This window comes from Mandrillus leucophaeus, unplaced genomic scaffold (genome assembly GCF_000951045.1).
Source record: "Mandrillus leucophaeus isolate KB7577 unplaced genomic scaffold, Mleu.le_1.0 Scaffold125, whole genome shotgun sequence".
Classification (NCBI taxonomy): domain Eukaryota; kingdom Metazoa; phylum Chordata; class Mammalia; order Primates; family Cercopithecidae; genus Mandrillus; species Mandrillus leucophaeus.
In genome coordinates this window covers 951,351-970,227 of record NW_012100876.1, presented here as the reverse complement: position 1 = coordinate 970,227, position 18,877 = coordinate 951,351, and the positions used below count along the sequence as shown (strand labels likewise).

The window sequence follows — 18,877 nt, the reverse complement described above, 5'->3', positions numbered from 1 at the left end:
TGGCTAATTTTGTTGTTAACAGGGAGTCTCACTCTGTCACCCAGGCTGGAGTGCAGTGGCACAGTCTCGGCTCACTGCAACTTCTGCCTCCCTAGTTCAAGTGGTTCTCCTGCCTCAGCCTCCCGAGTAGCTGGGGTTACAGGCTTGAGCCACCATGCCCAGCTAATTTTTTGTTTTTAGTAGACGGGATTTCACCATGTTGGCCAGGCGGGTCCTAAACTCCTGACCTCAAGTTATCCGCCTGCCTCAGCCTCCCAAAGTGTTGGGGTTACAGGCATGAGCCACCGCCTAGCCCCCTTTTGTTGTATTTGTATAAAATTCCAAACTAAAGATGTGTAGTTAAAGTAATGCCTATGACCCCGCAGATCTACCAAGAGAAGTGAAGGTATGTATCTACAAAAAAGTTAGTACAAGTATGTTCATAGCAATTGTATTCATAGTAGCCAAACACAGAAACAGTCCAGTTGTCTAGCAACAGAATAATATTTTTTATGGAACACTATTCTGCGATAAATACTAAAAATCAGTCAAAGAGAAAGCTGGACACTAAAGTGATAAGGACCGTTTTTAATCAGTAATAACTGTTGCAGTAGGGAAAAGGGTCTAGCATGAACTGAGCGCAACCTTGAGTTTAGTGCATGCAGAAGTAACTGGGTGTTTCAAAGAAAAAAATGAGGGAGGAGGTCGGAAGGCAGGTGGGGACTCAGTAGAGTCAAGAAAGTGAATAATTATAAATGAGATTGGGCTGCTAGCTGGCAGTTAACAAAGTTAGGATTCTGTTTTCCCAAAGGGAGACGTAAGCCCTATCCTTAAGTGTTATCCAGAACAAACAGTAAATTTTTTCTTGACAGCCTGAGTTTTCTCAGGCAGGCACTTTAAAGGTGGGTAGGGTTATCGTAAGGGATGTGGCCCTGAGTGATGGTTATGTTAGTGTGTGTTCAAGTCTTTATAGGCCAAGGTTGAGGCCTAAATAAGAAGAGGGCTCAGAGGAGCCTGGTTAGAGCCTGATCAAGGAGACAATCTTTGCCAGATCTACTGATATGCATAAAAATATGGATCAATCTCAAAAATATACTAAGTGGGCCAGGTGTGGTGGGTCACACCTGTAATCCCAACACTTTGGGAGGCCAAGGTGGGAGGGTTGCTTGAGCCAAGGAGTTCAAGACCATCTTGGGCAACATAGCGAGACTCTGTCCCTATTTAAACTTAAAATAAATAAATATATATATACACACACACACACATATATAGTCCTAAGTGAAAGAAGCTTTATTGAAATATGTACATGTAGATGAAATCTTAGGACAGGCAAAACTAAGACAAGCAAAAACTAACCTAGAGTGAAAAATTCAGAACAGTGTGAATGGGGAATGACTGAAAAAGCATAAGAGAACTTTCTGGGGTGACAGTAATGTTCTCTGTTTAGATTGGGTTCAGGCTGTGCAAGTGTATACATCTGTCAAAACTCATAGAATGGTACACTTAAGATTTATGCATTTCATTGTGTGTAAATGGCATCTCAAAAAAACAGTGAACATAGAACTCTTCCGTGCTAAAATGTTTAGAGATGAATAATACTGATATCTGCAACAAATGCACCAAAAATCAAGATGGATGAAGAAATGACAGATGTGTAGAACCTAGTGGCAGATATGCAGGTGTTCATTCCATAATTCTTTCAATTTGCATGTTTGAAAATTTTTATAATAGGCTGGGGACGATGGTTCACGCCTGTAATCCTAGCGCTCTGGGAGGCCAAGACAGGTGATCACTTGAGGTCAGGAGTTTGAGACCAGCCTGACCAACATGGTGAAACCCTGTCTCTACTAAAAATACAAAAATGAGCCCTAGAGTAGTGGCGGATGCCTGTAATCCCAGCTACTCAGGAGGCTGAGGCACGAGAATCACTTGAGGCTGGGAGGCAGAGGTTGCAGTGAGCCAAGATAGTGCCACTGCACTCCAGCTTGGGAGACAGAGTGAGACTCTGACTAAAAAAAAAACCAAAAAAAAAAATTTTTAGAATAAAAAATGTTGGGAAATAAAAAAGTAGTATGAATTTATGCTTAGGAAACATACTTCTCATCTTTCTTAAAATAAGTGGGGATGTTGCAGATATTGCAGATGAGAAAGCAGAGATTAGTGACTTGTCCAAAGATACCACATAGACACTGGGGGAGTAGGACTGAGACATTAAATTACTACTCCAGAGCTCTTGCCATAATATATATAAATATATAACATTTACAAGCCACTTTTACATTTTGTTTGGGCCACACTATGGTCCCATTGAGCAAGTAGAAATTATTACTTTAAATTTGCAGATTTAAAAATCTGCACATTGGGGTAAAATTGTTTGCCAGTTATCACACAAGTAACAAGTGGTAGAAACAGGTTGAGATGCTAGGTAGATCTTATCTCCTGGCTTACCACTTTTCCTACCACTTCATGTCCCAAAGTTCCCAGCTTGCCCAATATTTTTGTGTGGGACCCAACACTTGGATAAGTGTTTCTGGAGGAGTCTCTGGCCTGCTTTTCCTCCTCCTTGTCTGTGTTACCACTCTGGGTCTGAAAGGGTCTTCTCTGTTGAATGTCCCTGACTGACCAGCCCAGTTTCTGTTTCAGTGACCCGTTGCCGACCAGCCCTGGTGCCACGTGCCTTCCATGCTTCAGCTATGGGGCTAAGGTCTTCAGATGAGCAGAAGCAGCAGCCTCCCCCTTCATTTTCTCAGCAGCATTCTGAGACACAGGGGGCAGAAAAACCTGATCCAGAGTCTTCTCATCCACCCCCCAGGTAGGCACTAATCCACCTATTTCTGGCCACTTCACATGCTTCAGTATGTCTGTTCCTCCTTCACTTCCTCTCTCCTCTCCATCCCCTTTTATACCTACCTTCATTTCCAAGGCCATCTTTGTTTTTTAGAATTTTTTATTTTTTTGTAGTGATGACTTCTCGCTACATTGCCCAGACTGGTCTCAAACTCCTAGGTTTCAAACTGTCCTCCCCCTAGACCTCCCAAAGTGTTGGGATTACAGGTGTGAGCCACTGCACCCGACCCCAAGGCTGTCTTTGGAAATAACCTATTGTTTTTATAAAATTGGTGCCTGTTTGTTCTAAAACATCTAAACAGTATAGAGAAGTTCACAAAAATAAAGCAGTTTTATCCAAAATTACAGAGATAACCCTGCTAACATTTTTGTGAATATCCTTTTAGATGTTTCTCTAAACTTATTTCATATATACATTTTTGTGTAGAATAGATACAATGTGTATAAACTCTACATGCTGTTCTAGAACCTGTTTTTTCACTCAACAGTACATTTGTAATGTCTTTTCATAGTTTAATAGTTGTATAACATTCCAGCAAATAGCTGTGCCGAAATTTATTTGACACTGTTTTTTATTGATGGATATTTAGATTTTTTAATTGATGGATATTTAGATTTTTTTTGATGGATATTTAGATTTCCTGTTGTTTATTGTTTTTTATTGATGGATATTTAGATTTTCTTCACTAGTATAAGAAATAATGTGATAAAGTGTATGAATCTCTCCTTAGAAGTGGGAGCACTGAGTCAAAGGATATGTACACTTAAAGATTTGTTACAGGCGGCCTGTGGCTCACGCCTGTAATCCCAGCACTCTGGGAGGCCGAGGTGGGTGGATCACGAGGTCAGGAGATCAAGACCATCCTGACTAACACGGTGAAACCCCGTCTCTATTAAAAATACAAAAATTAGCCAGGTGCAATGGCAGGCAGCTGTAGTCCCAGCTACTCGAGAGGCTGAGGCAGGAGAATCGCTTGAACACAGGTGGCAGAGGTTGCAGTGAACTGAGATTGTGCCACTGCACTCCAGCCTGGGTGACAGGGGGAGACTCTGTTTCAAAAAAAAAAAAAAAAAAAAAGATTTGTTACATATATGGGACCAGTTGCCCTCCAGAAAGGTAATACTAATTTACATTTCCATTAGAGGTTTTTTTTTTCCTAATCCTGCCATTGAAAAGTTTCTCTAGATCTGAAATTAGAGTGTTCCTTTTCATTTTTCTGGTTTCCTAACTAAAGTACTTTTCATTTCAATTCAAGAAGTATTTTTTGAGGCCCTACTATCATGCCAGGCCCTGTGAGTAACATAGCATTGCTCCTGCCCTCATGGAAGTAGTCTGGTGTGAGTTTAGATGAAGAAACCCTCTGAGTACAGTGTGCTAAGGGCTGAAGACAGGAACTCCAGGGTGCAGCATTGCCTTCATACCACATGACCTCATTTGCTGGATTCCTCTCGGTGCCTATGGGGAGGGGAAGGATGATCTAGTTTTTACTCTGTTGGCATTAAAACATTGATACTGGCTAGGCGCGGTGGCTCACGCCTGTAATCCCAGAGCTTTGGGAGGCCGAGGCAGGCGGATCACTTGAGGTCAGGAGTTCGAGACCAGCCTGGCCCACGTGGTGAAACGCTGTCTCTACTAAAAAATACAAAAATTAGCCGGGCATGGTGGCGCATGCCTGTAGTCCCATCTACTCGGGAAGCTGAGGCAGGAGAATCGCTTGAACCCAGGAGGTGGAGGTTGTAGTGAGCTGAGATCACACCATTGCACTCTATCGTGGGTGACAGAGGGAGACTATCTCAAAAACAAAAAACAAACAAACACAAAAACCCCACATTGATACTGACACAAGAATAAATGTCTTCCCAGCATGTGCTTAGAGGAGATCCAGAGCCCCTAGTTTCTGGTCAGGCCCATTGTACATGCCAGGAGATGAAGTATGCTGGGCTGTGTCCTCTTGTCTCAGGTATACAGACCAGGGCGGCGAGGAGGAGGAGGGCTATGAAAGTGAGGAGCAGCTGCAGGACCGCATCCTGACGGCAGCCCTGGAGTTCGTGCCCACCCACGGGTGGACAGCAGAGGCGATTGCAGAAGGAGCCCAGGTGTGTATAGGTGAGGGTGGAGCCACCCAACCAAGATGAGCCAGGATGGAGTCACACCAGGCAGAGCGGAAGGCCTCATGCCTTCTTCCAGTCCAGCTCAGAGCCCCTCACAGCTGCAAGATTGACTGGGTTTTTTCCCCCAATAGGGTGAAACTGGCTTTATTTTGTAGTTATAAAGAACGTACCGCGGAGTTGGTTGTTGGGAGTTGTGTTCTAAAGGCAACCTATTAGGCAAGAATTGTCTGTGATCAAAACTACCATGTTTCATTGACTCTAAGATGCCATTGGTTGTAAGAAGCACCATTTTTAAATGCATCAGTAAAACAGAAAACATACTGCCTTTTGAACTATGACAGAGCACTTCTATGATTGACACTGATTTTTTTAAATGAAAAATCTATATGCATTTTTGAATTAATGACATATGGTGTTTGAAAACCCCCAAGAAGGCACCACTTTGGAGACCAACACATCTTATTTTCCCAGAAACTCTAACAGCATTTCCTGCATTAGTAGAGACTGCTGCTTTAGATTAGGCAGGAGGCTCATGTTCAGGCCATGTTGTAGAGAGTCCTCCAGCATAGCAAGATACCATCATCCAAGAGACTGAGGGGATGACAGAGTTGCATCTCCCATCCCAGGCTTGCTGCAGGGCATCTACCCATGGACAATGGGCAAGGTTGCTGCTTTACTGAAATTTAACTGTTATTTCCTTGTCTTCTCTCACTCCCAAGTGCACATTTGGTAACAGAAGTCTCATTAGTGAAATACAGATGCTCTGACTCCACTGTAGGCTCATTGTGAAAACTGAACAATACAAACAAATATAAAAAAGAATGTAGAAAACACCTATAATCACACCAAAGATCATACTACCAGCATTTATGCCTAGTTCTTCCAAATTAAAACCCTTTAAATGATTCATTCTTTAAATGTTTGTTGAGCAAATAATGTGCCCTAGGCACTGTGCTAGTCCAAGGGACATGACAGGGGTCAAGATGGACCTGCTTCCTGCCCTTGTTGAGCTTCCAGTCTAGCAACATTAATAAAATGTATACAAATATTTACTTAGACGATGTGGTAAGTGCTATCAAGGAAAAGTGCTGTTGGGCTGTATCATGGAGGGACCTGATCATTAGATCAGGTCACAGCTGCAAGATTGTTTGTTTTTTCCCTCAATAGGGTGGAATGGCTTTATTTTGTAGATATAAAAGTAATGAACTATGGAATTGGTTGTTGGGAGTTGTGTTCTAAAGGCAACCCATTGGCAAGAATTGTCTGTGATCAAAACTACCATATTTCATTGACTCTTAAGATGCCATTGGTTTTAAGAAGCACCATTTTTAAGTGCATCAGTAAAAAAAGAAAGCATGTTGCCTATTAAACTATGACAAATAGTTTAATTTGTCATACCAAGGGGATGGAGGGCTGGGCACAGTCGTGCATGCCTATAATCCCAGCACTTTGGGAGGCCAAGGCAGAAGGATTGCTTGAGCCCAGGAGTTTGGGACCAGCCTGGGCAACCTAGGGAGGGACCCCATCTCTACAAAAAAAACAAAAATTAGCCAGGCATGGTGGTGCTTGCCTGTGGTCCCAGCTAGTTGGGAGGCTGGGATGGGAGGATCTCTTGAGCCTGGTATGTCAAGGCTGCAGTGAGCCATAATGATGCCACTGCACTACAGCCGGGGCAGCAAAGTAAGACCTTGTCTAAAAAAAAAAAAAAAAACATATATATACATATATATATTTGGGGTGGGTAACAGGGCAGTCAGGAAAGGCTTTTGAGCTGAGAATTGAGGAATGAATAGGCTTTACGTGACTTCGTGGGTAGGGGATGGACAAGTCCAAATAGAGAAACTGCAAAGGCAAGGTGGAAAGAAAAAGAAGGATGGTGCATTAGAGGAACCACAGAGAACCACCATGCAGAGAGTGCAGGAAGAGAGACTTGAGATAAGCAAGGCTAGAAAGGTCAGTCAAGGTCAAATCAGGCAACGCCCTAAAGGTCATGATAAGGAGTCAAGCTTTTCTTCTAAGAACAGTTGAAGATACTGGATTAAATTTGGCATTTCAAAATGCTCATTTTGGCTGCTGGATGAAAAGTGGATTGGAGGCAGAGAGAGACTCATTGGGGGCTGCTGCCAGACATCCAGGAGAGAGAAGGTGGTCTGGCTTAGAGTAATGGCAGTGGGTAAGTTTGGGAATAGCTTGGACATGGGAGGGAGTGACAGGATGGCACCAGAGTTGCCAGTTTGCATGTGTGGGTACACAGTGGTAGTGTTTTCTAAAGTTAAGGCCATTGGAAGAGGACCAGCTTTGGGGAAGGGTACAGCCTTGATCTTTATTGATTATGAGGAGTTTTTCAGTCAACCAGTGGAGGCATCAGGCATACAGTTCAGGAACTGGAGGAGATAGCTGGACTAGAGATACACATTTGGGCATTATTAGCGCGCATATATATACTGTGTGTGTATATATATATATATGTAGTAATTATGGAAGTCAGTGAGATTGTCCAGGGCAAGAATATAATGTCATATGAGAGGGGAGTCCAGACTGTCAAGGAACTTGGACATTTAAGGGGAGGGTAGAATAGGATGGGCTGTCAAAGTCTAAGTCAGAGCATCCTGATGTTGGAGGCACAGCAGGAGAGTGTGGATTAAGCAGCTAGACATTGGTTACTGGAGCAACAACTGTTTGAGTGGAGAACTGGGTCAGAAATCAACTGGAGTGGATCGAGGTGTACATAGAAGGCGAGGAAGTGGCGAGGCGTTTGGCTGCGAGGGGTACATGAGAACTAGGGTGCACCAAGCAGGGGAAACAGATGGAAGTTTGCACATGATTGAACACAAATGGGAAGAGTACAGAAACAAGAGTGGACCAGGCTCACATGTGTAATCCCAGCACTTGGGGAGGCTGAGGTGGGAAGATTGCTTGACACTAGGAGTTTGAGGCCAACCTGGGCAATATGGCGAGACCTCATCTCTACAAAGACATTTAAAAATTAGCCAGATGTGGTGGCACATGCCTATGGTCCCCGGCTGATGTGGGACGATTGCTTGAGCCCGAGAGGTCAAGGCTGCAGTCATACCACTGCTTGAGTGACAGAGCGAGACACTGTCTCAAAAAAAAGAAAAGAAAAGAAAAAGGAAAGAAACAAGAGTGAGGGTGAATTTACAAGAGAAAATAGGCAAAATCAAGAGTGAAATTCCTTGAAGGCAAGAATTGTGGGATCTGGACAACAGATGGAAGGACTGGCCTTAAATGTGTTAGGTGCAAAGTTGGAGAAAGCAGCTGAAGGCTTAGTTTCTAAAAAAGAAAGAAGACCTGTTGATGTGTTCATCCCTGAGCTAGTCTCTGTGAACTTGTTATTCAAGCCTGGATTCTGCTCTTGCACACACACCAAGGGGCTTTGTGGGGTGGAGGGACCGGTGGTGGTCAGTTTCACCAAAATCACATGGACCCAGAGTGAAGAGTAGGGGTGTCCCACTGAAAATCAAGCTGCTGTCACTAGGAAGAGGCTCTAGTGATGAACAGGCAACAAATGTACCCTACACTTGGGCACCGCTTTTCTGTTTTCTATCTCCCCTTTTATAGTCTCTAGGTCTCTCCAGTGCAGCAGCCAGCATATTTGGGAAGGATGGCAGTGAACTAATACTGCATTTTGTGACCGAGTGCAATGCCCGGCTCACACGCGTGCTGGAAGAGGAGCAGAAGCTGGTACAGTTGGGCCAGGCAGAGTAAGTCCCATGGCATTATTACACAGGGTGGCAGCTAAGGATCAGGGAACTTGGGCCCTATTAGCTATCCCCAGGAGGCCAATCCAAGCAGAACCCAAAGAAAGTAGCATTGGGCAGCCTTGCTGCTGTGATGGGACTGACACCTGGCAGCCTGTCTCTGACAGCTAGCTTTAGTCAGGCCAGCATCAGGAGCTGGTAGGACCCTTTTCCCTAGGGCTGAGTAAACCATGGAGCACTAAGCCTCTGCCTTTTGCTCAGAGACACACTGTTTTCTTTTCCCTCTTCCAGGAAGAAGAAGACAGACCAGTTCCTGAGGGATGCAGTGGAAACCAGACTGAGAATGCTGATCCCATACATTGAGCACTGGCCCCGGGTACCGAGTCCATATCCAGGCCCCAGAGCAACAATAATCCTAATATTTATTATTCTCAGAACCTTTCACACAGATGACTTTGCACACTGTTGAACTTAGCTCATCAATCTCCATAAACCCGAGAATACTTAGTACGCTTGGTAGAGCTGGGTTTCAAACTTGGGCATACCAAAGAGAGTGACCCTGAGCCATCTGTGTCTCAGTTCTTGGAAATGTGAGTGGTCCGGGTACTGGATCCCATCCTGGGTGGGGTTCTCCTAGTGACCTGAGTGTGCCACCAGGTCTGCAGGGAACAGGAATCCATGCAGGAAGTTAGAAGAGTCAGAAGATTTTATTGGCTGTCTTCACTTGAATAACAGCCCTGTGGATTTTAAATCTCGAGGACTGGGATTTGTCAAATTGTCAATGTGATGCTTGGGAATTGGCATATTTGTTGCAAGGGTTTTTTTCACCTTTTCTGAAGCTTCCTTTTTCCTCTCTTTTAAAGCATGTCACAGTATGGGCCATTCTCTGAGTGAAGAAAGTACAGAGTGAAAGTACACCCGAAGTGAGAGGGACTCAGACATCTTGTGTCCTTTGCTCAGCTGGAAGACTACTGAGCATGTAGTTTCAGTCATTCAGTTGATAGACATTTGAACACTTACGGTGGTGCGTAACCCCAGGCCAAGTGTGACTCATTCCACCTTGCAGTTAAATCAGTGGAAGTGCATGTATGAGGCTCTCAGCTGCCTTCCTGATTCAGCATAGTGTTTTCTTCCAGGCTACCTCACTAAGAGAAAACCTTACAGCCGATCCAGGACCTCTCTGACCACCTCCCCAGTGGATGTAGCATTGGTAAAGTGGCAGGACCTTGTTTTGTTTGACAGTAGGAGCTGATGTATGTGAACAGACTCCTATCTCTGCTGTTTCTTCTGTGTGACAGACTGGGTATCTTCGCCCATCCTTGCTTAGACCAGTCTAGACCCTCTGTCCCTCTGCATTCCCAGTTCCAAATGCTAGGGATGGAGAATGTGCTTGGGCTTGCATAAGACAGGGCTATGCCCCTGGCTTTCCTCAGCTGTAGTCAGCATTGCTAGCTGCCCAGAACTCACACTGGTAGGTGAAGATGCTGGTCTCAGAGAACCAGAGCTGGGCAGGCTCCCTCATACTACCTCTAATTGGAGAGGTAGGTGCTGGTCAGCTATGCACCATTATCTGCGAGCAGAGCTTACTCCTCTGCCATTCTCTCCCCAGGCCCTCAGCGTCCTCATGCTCCCTCACAACATCCCGTCCAGCCTGAGCCTGCTCACCAGCATGGTGGATGACATGTGGCATTACGCTGGGGACCAGTCCACTGATGTGAGTGCTTTCTGCAGGCCCACAGGAGGCTGGGAAAGGCTTGTGTTAAGCATTGCCTCAAGAAGCTTGTGAAATTTCTTTGATCACAAGCCCCTGTAGGGGGGCTGCAGTGTCATTCCCATCTAAGGTATGAGGAAGGTCCCTCACGAAGCCAAAGTGGGATCTAGGTCATCTTCATTCAGGGACCAGCATTCTAGCTATAAACCAGTTATTATTTCTTCCAGCTTGTGGTGGTGACACCAGGCGTCAGAGAGCCTTTAGCATTGGCAAAGCTAATTGGGCTGCCATTTTATTATCATTTCCCTCTCTCCTAAGATGTAGATTCTGCAGCAAAATTCCTCTTTTGAAAAAAAGAAATGCCATGGAAACACCCATTGCTTTAAAAAGAAATTCCCTTCCCCAGCCCATCTTGACCTGCTTTGCTAAGAGATCAATAAGGGTTTTTAAACAGCACCAGGAAAGAATCTGACTTGTTAATGTTATCATATTTTTGGTAGGAAATTTTAAAAAATATACCTTCATAAAGGAAATTAAAATGTGATGATACTTTGTGGAATCCTGGATAAGGAGGCACAGAAATACTCCCACCATAGTTATAATGAAGTGTTTTAATAAACTTCTCCTATGTGGGAATATAATGCCGACAGAGATGGTAGGAAAATGAAATTAGAAAGCAAAGAAATTAAAGGAATAAAACACCAAGCAGCTGAGCTGGTCCTCTGAAGAGCAGTTTGACAGAACAATCAGAAGTTGCTGAGGGACTTGAACTCTCAGCTTTGCCCAGGTATTGTAATCTGTCCATGAGCCTGTCTCAGCCCTCACTTTGTTGATGAACATACCAAGGTTTGGTCATAACTGGCTGATTACAGCATCTTCTGGGACTCAGATGTCCTAAGATGTAGGCTTTCTACTAGCAGTTCCAAAATGGATTGGATGTAGCGAAATCATCTGGGATACTTATTAAGTATCCTGATTCCTGGCACTTAATTTAGATCCATTGACTCTGCTCTTAAGAGGTTGGGCCCAGGAGCTTGCATTTTTAATCAACCAGATAATTCTGATGCTCAGTCAAGTTTTAGATGGTGGTGTTATCCAGAGGGCCAAATGTATCTGTGAGAAAAAGAAGTAGTCAAGAGGGAACCAGGAGTTCCCGTGGCCTTGGGTAGGAACTGCCTCAGACTTGCACCAGCGCACAGCAGTAGCGTGGGTTTCTTTGCAGTTTAACTGGTACACCCGCCGAGCCATGCTGGCTGGCATCTACAACACGACAGAGCTGGTGATGATGCAGGACTCCTCTCCAGACTTTGAGGACACTTGGCGCTTCCTGGAAAACCGGATTAATGATGCAATGAACATGGGCCACACTGCCAAGCAGGTAGCTGGGGACTAGCCATTGGGGAACCCTCTTTAGAAGGCATACCTGTTCTCAGGCCACAGGTGGTGACTTGACTGTGCTCTTGCTCCCTTTTGGCCTCAGCTGACAGTCCTGAAGGCCTTCTCAGGGAGCCTGGCTGGTTCTTCCTCAGGCCAGCCCTTCCCTAAGAGCCATACTTTGCCCATTTGTGATTGTATTGTCCAAAACTGTCCTTCCAGTAATGTGGCCTCCATGTCTCCTCCACCTTTTGGGGCTTATAGGCCTCCTGATTTATCCTGCCTGTCTCAACTCTTAAGTTTGTGTTGGTGGTCTAAGGGAACCTGACACTGACTCCTTCTAGGTAAAGTCCACAGGAGAGGCACTGGTGCAAGGACTCATGGGTGCAGCGGTAACGGTGAGTACTGCCCAGCACATCCCTGCCCCTCCTCTCTCCCACTCCAGCCCTGTGATATATGTGTTACTGACTTCACATCATTTTGTAGCCCTAACCTGGAAACCTAATAATCTAATAATAAGGCTGACAGTGGTTCAGCCCTAGTGTCTTGATTCCAAAAACCCCACTTCTTTATTTTTTCCTCTTATCAGGAGATATCACTGACTCCTGGGACCCTGGTATATCAAGTCTCTGTATCATAGCTGCACCTGCCACCTTGCAAACCTGGATCTTGGCCAGGTGCGGTGGCTCATGCATATCATCTCAGTACTTTGGGAAGATTGCTTGAGCCCAGGAGTTTGAGGCCAGTCTGGGCATCATGGCAAAACCCTGCCTCTATGCAAAAAAAAAAAAAAAGAAAAAGAAAAAGAAAAGCTACATCTTTTCTATTAGAGTTTATAGGCAGGGTAAGCCCTCACTATGCTTTTTGTTTCCATTCCCGTGTCAGCTCAAGAACTTGACAGGTCTAAACCAGCGTCGGTGAGAGGAAAGGGTGTAAGCTACAATGCCTAGAAGAGAATGAGTGGACAGATTGAAAGAGCTTTGAAAAGTATGAGGTGCCATCCGTGTAACCTGGTGTTCATGAGAACACACTAAAGGACTCCTGAGACACTACCACAGCCACCTGGAAACCACAAGGCATTTGATGCTACCGTTCTGGTCAGGGATTGGGCCGCTTCTTCAGTTCCTAATACCAGACCAAGCCTCCTGATGCCTTTCTGCACTGCAATTGTGTGATTGAAAAATGAGATGTTCATCCAAGCAGTCAAGCCACAGAAACCCAGCATGTCCCTGTCACGATCTCATGGGCACCTTGATCATGTCTTAACCTTCCATTAACCTTGGGGCTCCCAAGCCAGAGTCAAGGTGACGCATGCCTCATGCCACCTCAAGGTGACAGCTCATCCCCAGCACAGCACAGGCGTGTGCACACAGAGGTGTTCCTTGCACCCCCCTCCCTCTCAGGTGTCCTGAGATGCTACTCCTGGGAAACCCCTCAGAAAACTGCCTCACCTGAGACAAGTGCCTGCTGGACAGAGGTGTGATCCCAGGCCTGGTGTCATATGACACCAGCATGCATCGCAGGATTATTAGTGTATTTTGAGTCTAAAAATAATAAATATGTTTGAAGTAGTTTCCTATTGTGTAGTTAGTTTGCTTATCAATCATGATAGGTATCCAAGACCCCAGAGGGAGACAGAGGTGTTATGGAAGAGGCTTGAGGCTGGCAGCCAGGAGACCTGTGTTCTGGCGCTGCCACTGCCTAGTACATAGTAGTAATTATGGTACCTCTGCGTTTCTGGGCTCAAGTCTTCCCATCAGTAAAACAGGGGTAACAGAAGCCTTCCCACAGACCATTAGCTCTCTTGGCTGCCCTTGTCTGACTATTTCAGTGGTACATTCTTTAGCCCCAGTAATTTTCTCAGCCTGTACACTGGCTGGGTTCCCTTTGCATGTCTGGTTAGCTCTGTTTTCTGCTTTGCTCTCTTCTGCCTAAGTCAGCTAAATATTATTGGGGGAAGTCAGCAACTAATTGAATTTCAGATCTCTTGTGGGTCTTCCACTGGATCTTTTTTGTACCTCTCTTCATTCCTTGTATCTTTTGACATCCTGTGAAGTTTTTGCAGTAGCTGTTCCAGTTTTCATTGCATTCTCCTTTTTCCTTCATAGCATCCATCTCACACTCAGCAGACAACCATAATTCTTAATTTACAGAGATGACACAGGCTATGGAGCAGGGTTCCATCAGTGCCCACCCTCTGTCTCAGGAAGAGGTGTCAGTCTTTGCAAAGGCAAACTCTTTATCTGGTTACTCTTCTCCCACTTCTTAAATGTAGCTCCTGTCAAGTTCTATTTTAGAGCTTTTGTCTGTTGGAGCAGCTGCCACTTTGTTTGAGGCCCATTGAGAGTTTGAGACTCTCTCCAGTCTGTTTAGGGGACTTCAGTAGTTCTTGGTTGAGCATGCACCCCACATGGTGCCCACTGCCAGGCACTGGGGATGCAGAGACAAAGAGCTCCCACTCACCCACCGCAGCTACACAGACTGCAGAGGAAGCATTAGGTTAAAGAACATTGTATCTTTTCCTGAAGTTTTCAGAAGTGCATGGTCCATACTTGAGACTGCAAGGGAAAGGGTATTTACTTACAATTCAGGTATACTTTGCTAAAATATGCATTCATATTAAAATATACTTTTGTTTTTCTGTAGATGTACAAGTTCTTTTTAAGGGCTTCATGGTATTCTATGTGTGTATACTTCACCAGGTCTCTTATCAATGGACAGTACAAACAGTACTACCATGAATGTCCCTGCACTCGTATCTTTGTTTACAACTGCAAGTGTTTCTGCAGTATGAATTCTTAGATATGTTACTGTTAAGTCAAGGACTTACGCGTGTTTTGCCAAACTACCCTACGAGATAGCTGAATCGGGTACGTTTTAAAGCAGGAGGCGGTAGAAGACGCTCGGCGGTTCCGGCCTCCGAGCAGCAGGCGGCGCTGTGAGCCGTCTTTGCGGAGGCCACGCTGACTGACTTCCGGTGTCGGCGGTGGCGCAGGCGCAGTCACCGCGGAGCTGACGCGGAGGCTGGTGGCTGCAGGGAGCGATGCCGTACGCCAACCAGCCCACCGTGCGGATCACTGAGCTCACTGACGAGAATGTGAAGTTCATCATCGAGAACACCGACCTGGCGTAAGGCTGCCGAGAGAAGAGGCTGGCGGCTCTGGGGCGCCGGGAGGCCCAAGCCGGGGCCCCGGGGGCAGGGAGCGGGGGTGGAGTGGAGGTGATGTCCTTCCAGAGCTGCCCCCCTGCGCCAGGGCTTTAGCTTTGGGAGCCTGCGGCGCGGGCCCAGCCTGTCGAGGCTGCAGCGCCTTCACGCCTCTTGGCTTTTCGTCTTTCAGGGTGGCCAATTCGATTCGGAGGGTCTTCATCGCTGAGGTGCCCATAATAGGTAAGCGACCCCCCTTCCTCGTTCCCGGGCCCACGGGTTCCTGCCCCGCTCTCCACCCACACTCCCTGGGGCTCCTTCCAGTCTTTGGTTCGGGCTGAGGGTGGTAGTGCTGAGAAAAGTGCATTGCTGGAGACTTGACCATACCCTGTACCCTTGGCCCAGTGGCCGCCTCCCTGGCACCCACGGACCACTTAGGTCCACCGTTGTCCTGCGTATGCATTGCTGAGAAGCATGGGTTTAACAGTGTGCAGACTTGGGTTCAAATACTGTTTTCACTACTATTGTCACAAAAGTTTTTTAAATGTTTTCAACTTTTATTTTGGATTCAGGGGGGTACATTGGTGCAGGGTTGTTGCCTGGGTATAGTGCGTGATGCTGAGGTTTGGGATATGAATGATCCTTTCACCCAGGTAGTGAGCGTAGTACCGAGTAGGTAGTTTTTTACTCCTAGCCCCACTGCCTCCCTCCCTGCTCTAGTAGTCACCAGTGTGTCTATATTGTCATCTTTATGTCCATGCGTGCCCAGTTTTAACTCCCATGCGGTGTTTGGTTTTCTGTTCCTGTGTTAATTCTCTTAGGATAATGGCTTCCAGGCCGGGCTCACGCCTGTAATCCCAGCACTTTGGGAGGCCGAGGCTGAGGAACACCTGAGGCCAGGAGTTCGAGACCAGCCTGGCCAACATGGGAAAACCTCGTCTCTACTAAAAATACAAAAATTAGCCGGGTATGGTGGTGCACACCTGTAATCCCAGCTACTGGGGAGGCTGAGGCAGAATTGATTGAACCCGGAAGGTGGAGGTTGCATTGAGCTGAGATCATGCCTCTTACGCTCTAGTGTGGGCAACAGAGTTGAGACTCCTTCTCAAACAAAAGAAAATAAAAAAGAGGATAGTGGCTTCCAGCCGCGTCCATGTTGCTGCAGAGGACATGATTTCGTTCTTTTTTATGGCTGCATCAGTTACTATTTTTGAGAAACTTGGGCAAGTTATTAAACTTCTGCGTGCTGCAGTTTCCTCATCTGTAACATTCAGCCACTAATGATCTTTATCAGGGTAATGTTAAGGATTAAGTGAGGTAATCCATATAAGTGCTTTATGTTTAGTGAGTGTTCAGTGCTGGTAGATGGCTTTTTTATTAATCTATTCCTTCAACAGCATTTATGGAGCATGTAAGTGGCAGGCATGGTGGTAAGCTCTGGGAATGCAAAGCTGTAGAGAACATGGTTTTTGCCCTCGTGGAGTCCACAGTGAGGTTGCAGGGGGAGAGATGAACCCACAGACAACACTAAAGCAAGGTAGACTGATCAGTAGTTCAGGAGAAGCATAGCTATGGTGCAGTTGGCTCTTAGAGGAGGGAAGATCAGTTTCTGGTCTGGTTCCAGCCACTTTGCTCCAGGTGCTTAATGCATTGATTATACTTGTATGAAATACTTCAAGCATTTCTGAGAGTCAGGTCCAGAGAATTTGGATTAGGCAAAAGATATAAATATAAGTCATAGCTGTGGCATCAAATATTTAGACTTTTAAGGAAATAAGCAAGCCAAATGATTAGGCAAGAGAGCATTGTAGTTTATCCACCACCACCCCTGGCCCCCCAGTCACTTCTTCAATTCATCTTGGAGTGCTGGACCTCCCCCTGACTAATCACTTCATGCCTCTGGACCTCAGTTTCATCAAGAGTCAGGTGAGGGAGTTGTACTTCATGATGCAGCCCTGCCATTCTGAGTCTAAATGCCTCTTTCCCCACAAATTCAGTTCTACAAATAATGTTGAGCACCCAAGCTAGGAATACAAAGACATCCCAGCACCTGCCTGAAGGAATTTCTGAAGCTTGGGGTATAGACATAACATACACAAATGTGACACAAGGCACACTATGACAAGTGTCTTCAGGGAAGTCTGAAGAGAGTTTTGTGAGAGGAGTTGAAAGAGAGGGAGTGCCACACCTGTAGCATAGAGGGCAGGCAAGGCTTAGTTTTTAGGAGGCACAGAGGATCTTAACCTGTACAGTGAGGAGGGGAAGGGTGTGCTGGAGGAAGGGGCTGGGGGATTAAAGAGGCAGAAAAGCTTGGGTCAGGGTTCTCTTAGTTGGCTTGGACTGGGGAAGCAATGGGAAGCATAGCAGGACAGAGTAGGTGGAGGCCTAGCATGTGGAGGTCCTCTTCCGACCTCAGTTCCTAGTGTCTGTGTCCCTCATTTGGCAGTTGGGCTCCAGTGCCATTTGATTCCTGGATTTAGTTGGTTCCATGCAAATGTTTATGAATGAATAAATATGTGTTTAAGTCAAGCGTGTGTGATAGATAATACCGTCTTTACCCTCCTACCTGCTCATTGCTGCTAGGGATTGGGTTCTATATTTAGTATGCTTTGCGCGTTAAAGGAATTCAGTAAACGTCTGTTGGTTGAATGTTTAAAAAGTGCTAAGTTGGGCAGTCCAGTCATTATATCCTAAAATGAGGTATGGCCCATAAGTCTGTGTTACTTCTGTGAGGTTTTCCCTGACTTTGAAGTGCTCAAATAGTTCATGTTCTTGGATTTGGTGGTGGCACAGGTAGCAGATTTAAGTGCTTCTCATGGAAATACTCAGCTCAAATAAACATGTTTCCACTCCCATGATATTCTCTGAGTCAGTGTTTTCTGTGAAGCAGGGAGCCCCCTGCGTTAAATTCACCTGGGCAGGGAGGTGAGGTGTGCGGTGTGTGTGGGTCTTATTAAAATGCAAGTTCCTGGGCCCCACTCTAGTGCTGTGGAATCAGCCCAGCCTCTGCAGTTTAGTGTCAGGTGATTCCTAAATCGTGAGAACCACTGCATTAAGTCTCTAGGTAAATTTGATGGCTAAACTCCATGTCTGCTTCTTTCATTTTGTAGCCATTGACTGGGTTCAGATTGATGCGAATTCCTCAGTCCTTCATGATGAATTCATCGCTCACAGGCTTGGTGAGTACTCCTTTTATTAGAAGGGAGGGTACTGTGCCTAGTGTCAGGAGGGGGCTTCCTGCCAGCCTCACCCCCAGGAGGCTTCTGGGTTCTCATTTTGGCTTGGCTGTTTGGTTTTCTTTAAAGTGCTTTTCTGTTTTTTACAGGATTAATTCCCCTCATTAGTGATGACATTGTGGACAAGCTGCAGTACTCCCGGGTATGCTGTGTGATTGGGTGGAATGTGAGGTTTGGTGGGGAGGCCTTGGGTCTCAAAGGGATTTTTCCTGACATTTGGCATCCAGCTTGGGTAGAATTGTAGGTCTGGAACAACAATGTGGAGATGTTGTCTAGAGCCTGGGCAGGCCTTGATCCTTGGTTCTGATGGGGCTTCAGATTGATTAGCATGCAGAACATCAGGAAATGTTGTTAGCCAGCTCCACCAGATTGCCTGTTTACAGTGGAGGTTCTTCCTTCCAAAGCATCTCTTCCCAGTAGCAGGGGCCTTAGGATGCTACAGGAGTCAACAGAAGGTTGGGGTAGGCAAGGAGCAGAGGGAATGGGAGCTGTCTCATAAGAGCAGCTTCTGGGGAACTAGTCCTGGTGTCTGCAGATTCGTGCTGTCCCCTCACTCGCAAGTGATGCTGCTTAAACATGGCCACACTCTTACCCCCTTCCTCCTGGTCGTGTTTGCTCCCTGATGGCATGTTAACAGGCCTTCAGAGTTTGGAGAGAGTGGGATAGTAGTAGGTTACCTTCATCCTTTCACTAGGCTGCATTACATAGCAGCTTAAGACTACTCCCTCTTGATGGCTTTGGGTGATCCAGAATC

At 45.9% G+C, this 18,877-nt stretch overlaps 2 protein-coding genes across 6 annotated transcripts in view; both read left to right on the top strand.

Moving 5' to 3' along the window:
* The window catches only part of COQ9 (coenzyme Q9), a 15,599-nt gene extending 2,280 nt beyond the window's left edge, over positions 1-13,319 (top strand). Inside the window, exons 2-9 of one of the 5 annotated variants that reach the window (XM_011971841.1) lie at positions 2,623-2,791; positions 4,788-4,923; positions 8,518-8,660; positions 8,949-9,033; positions 10,267-10,371; positions 11,591-11,746; positions 12,087-12,140; positions 12,628-13,319. In XM_011971841.1, coding sequence (XP_011827231.1) covers positions 2,623-2,791; positions 4,788-4,923; positions 8,518-8,660; positions 8,949-9,033; positions 10,267-10,371; positions 11,591-11,746; positions 12,087-12,140; positions 12,628-12,663 — 884 coding nt within the window. In that variant the 3' untranslated portion in view covers positions 12,664-13,319. Of the gene's footprint in view, positions 1-2,610; positions 2,792-4,787; positions 4,924-8,517; positions 8,661-8,948; positions 9,034-10,266; positions 10,372-11,590; positions 11,747-12,086 lie in introns of all 5 variants that reach the window. The other 4 variants (XM_011971840.1, XM_011971842.1, XM_011971839.1 and 1 more) reach the window with 4 other exon arrangements.
* Positions 13,320-14,356: 1,037 nt separating this feature from the next.
* The window catches only part of POLR2C (polymerase (RNA) II (DNA directed) polypeptide C, 33kDa), a 16,212-nt gene continuing 11,691 nt past the window's right edge, over positions 14,357-18,877 (top strand). Inside the window, exons 1-4 of the mRNA XM_011971843.1 lie at positions 14,357-14,871; positions 15,081-15,130; positions 17,998-18,066; positions 18,213-18,265. Of these exons, the coding sequence (XP_011827233.1) occupies positions 14,786-14,871; positions 15,081-15,130; positions 17,998-18,066; positions 18,213-18,265 (258 nt within the window). The 5' untranslated portion in view covers positions 14,357-14,785. The remainder of the gene's footprint in view (positions 14,872-15,080; positions 15,131-17,997; positions 18,067-18,212; positions 18,266-18,877) is intronic.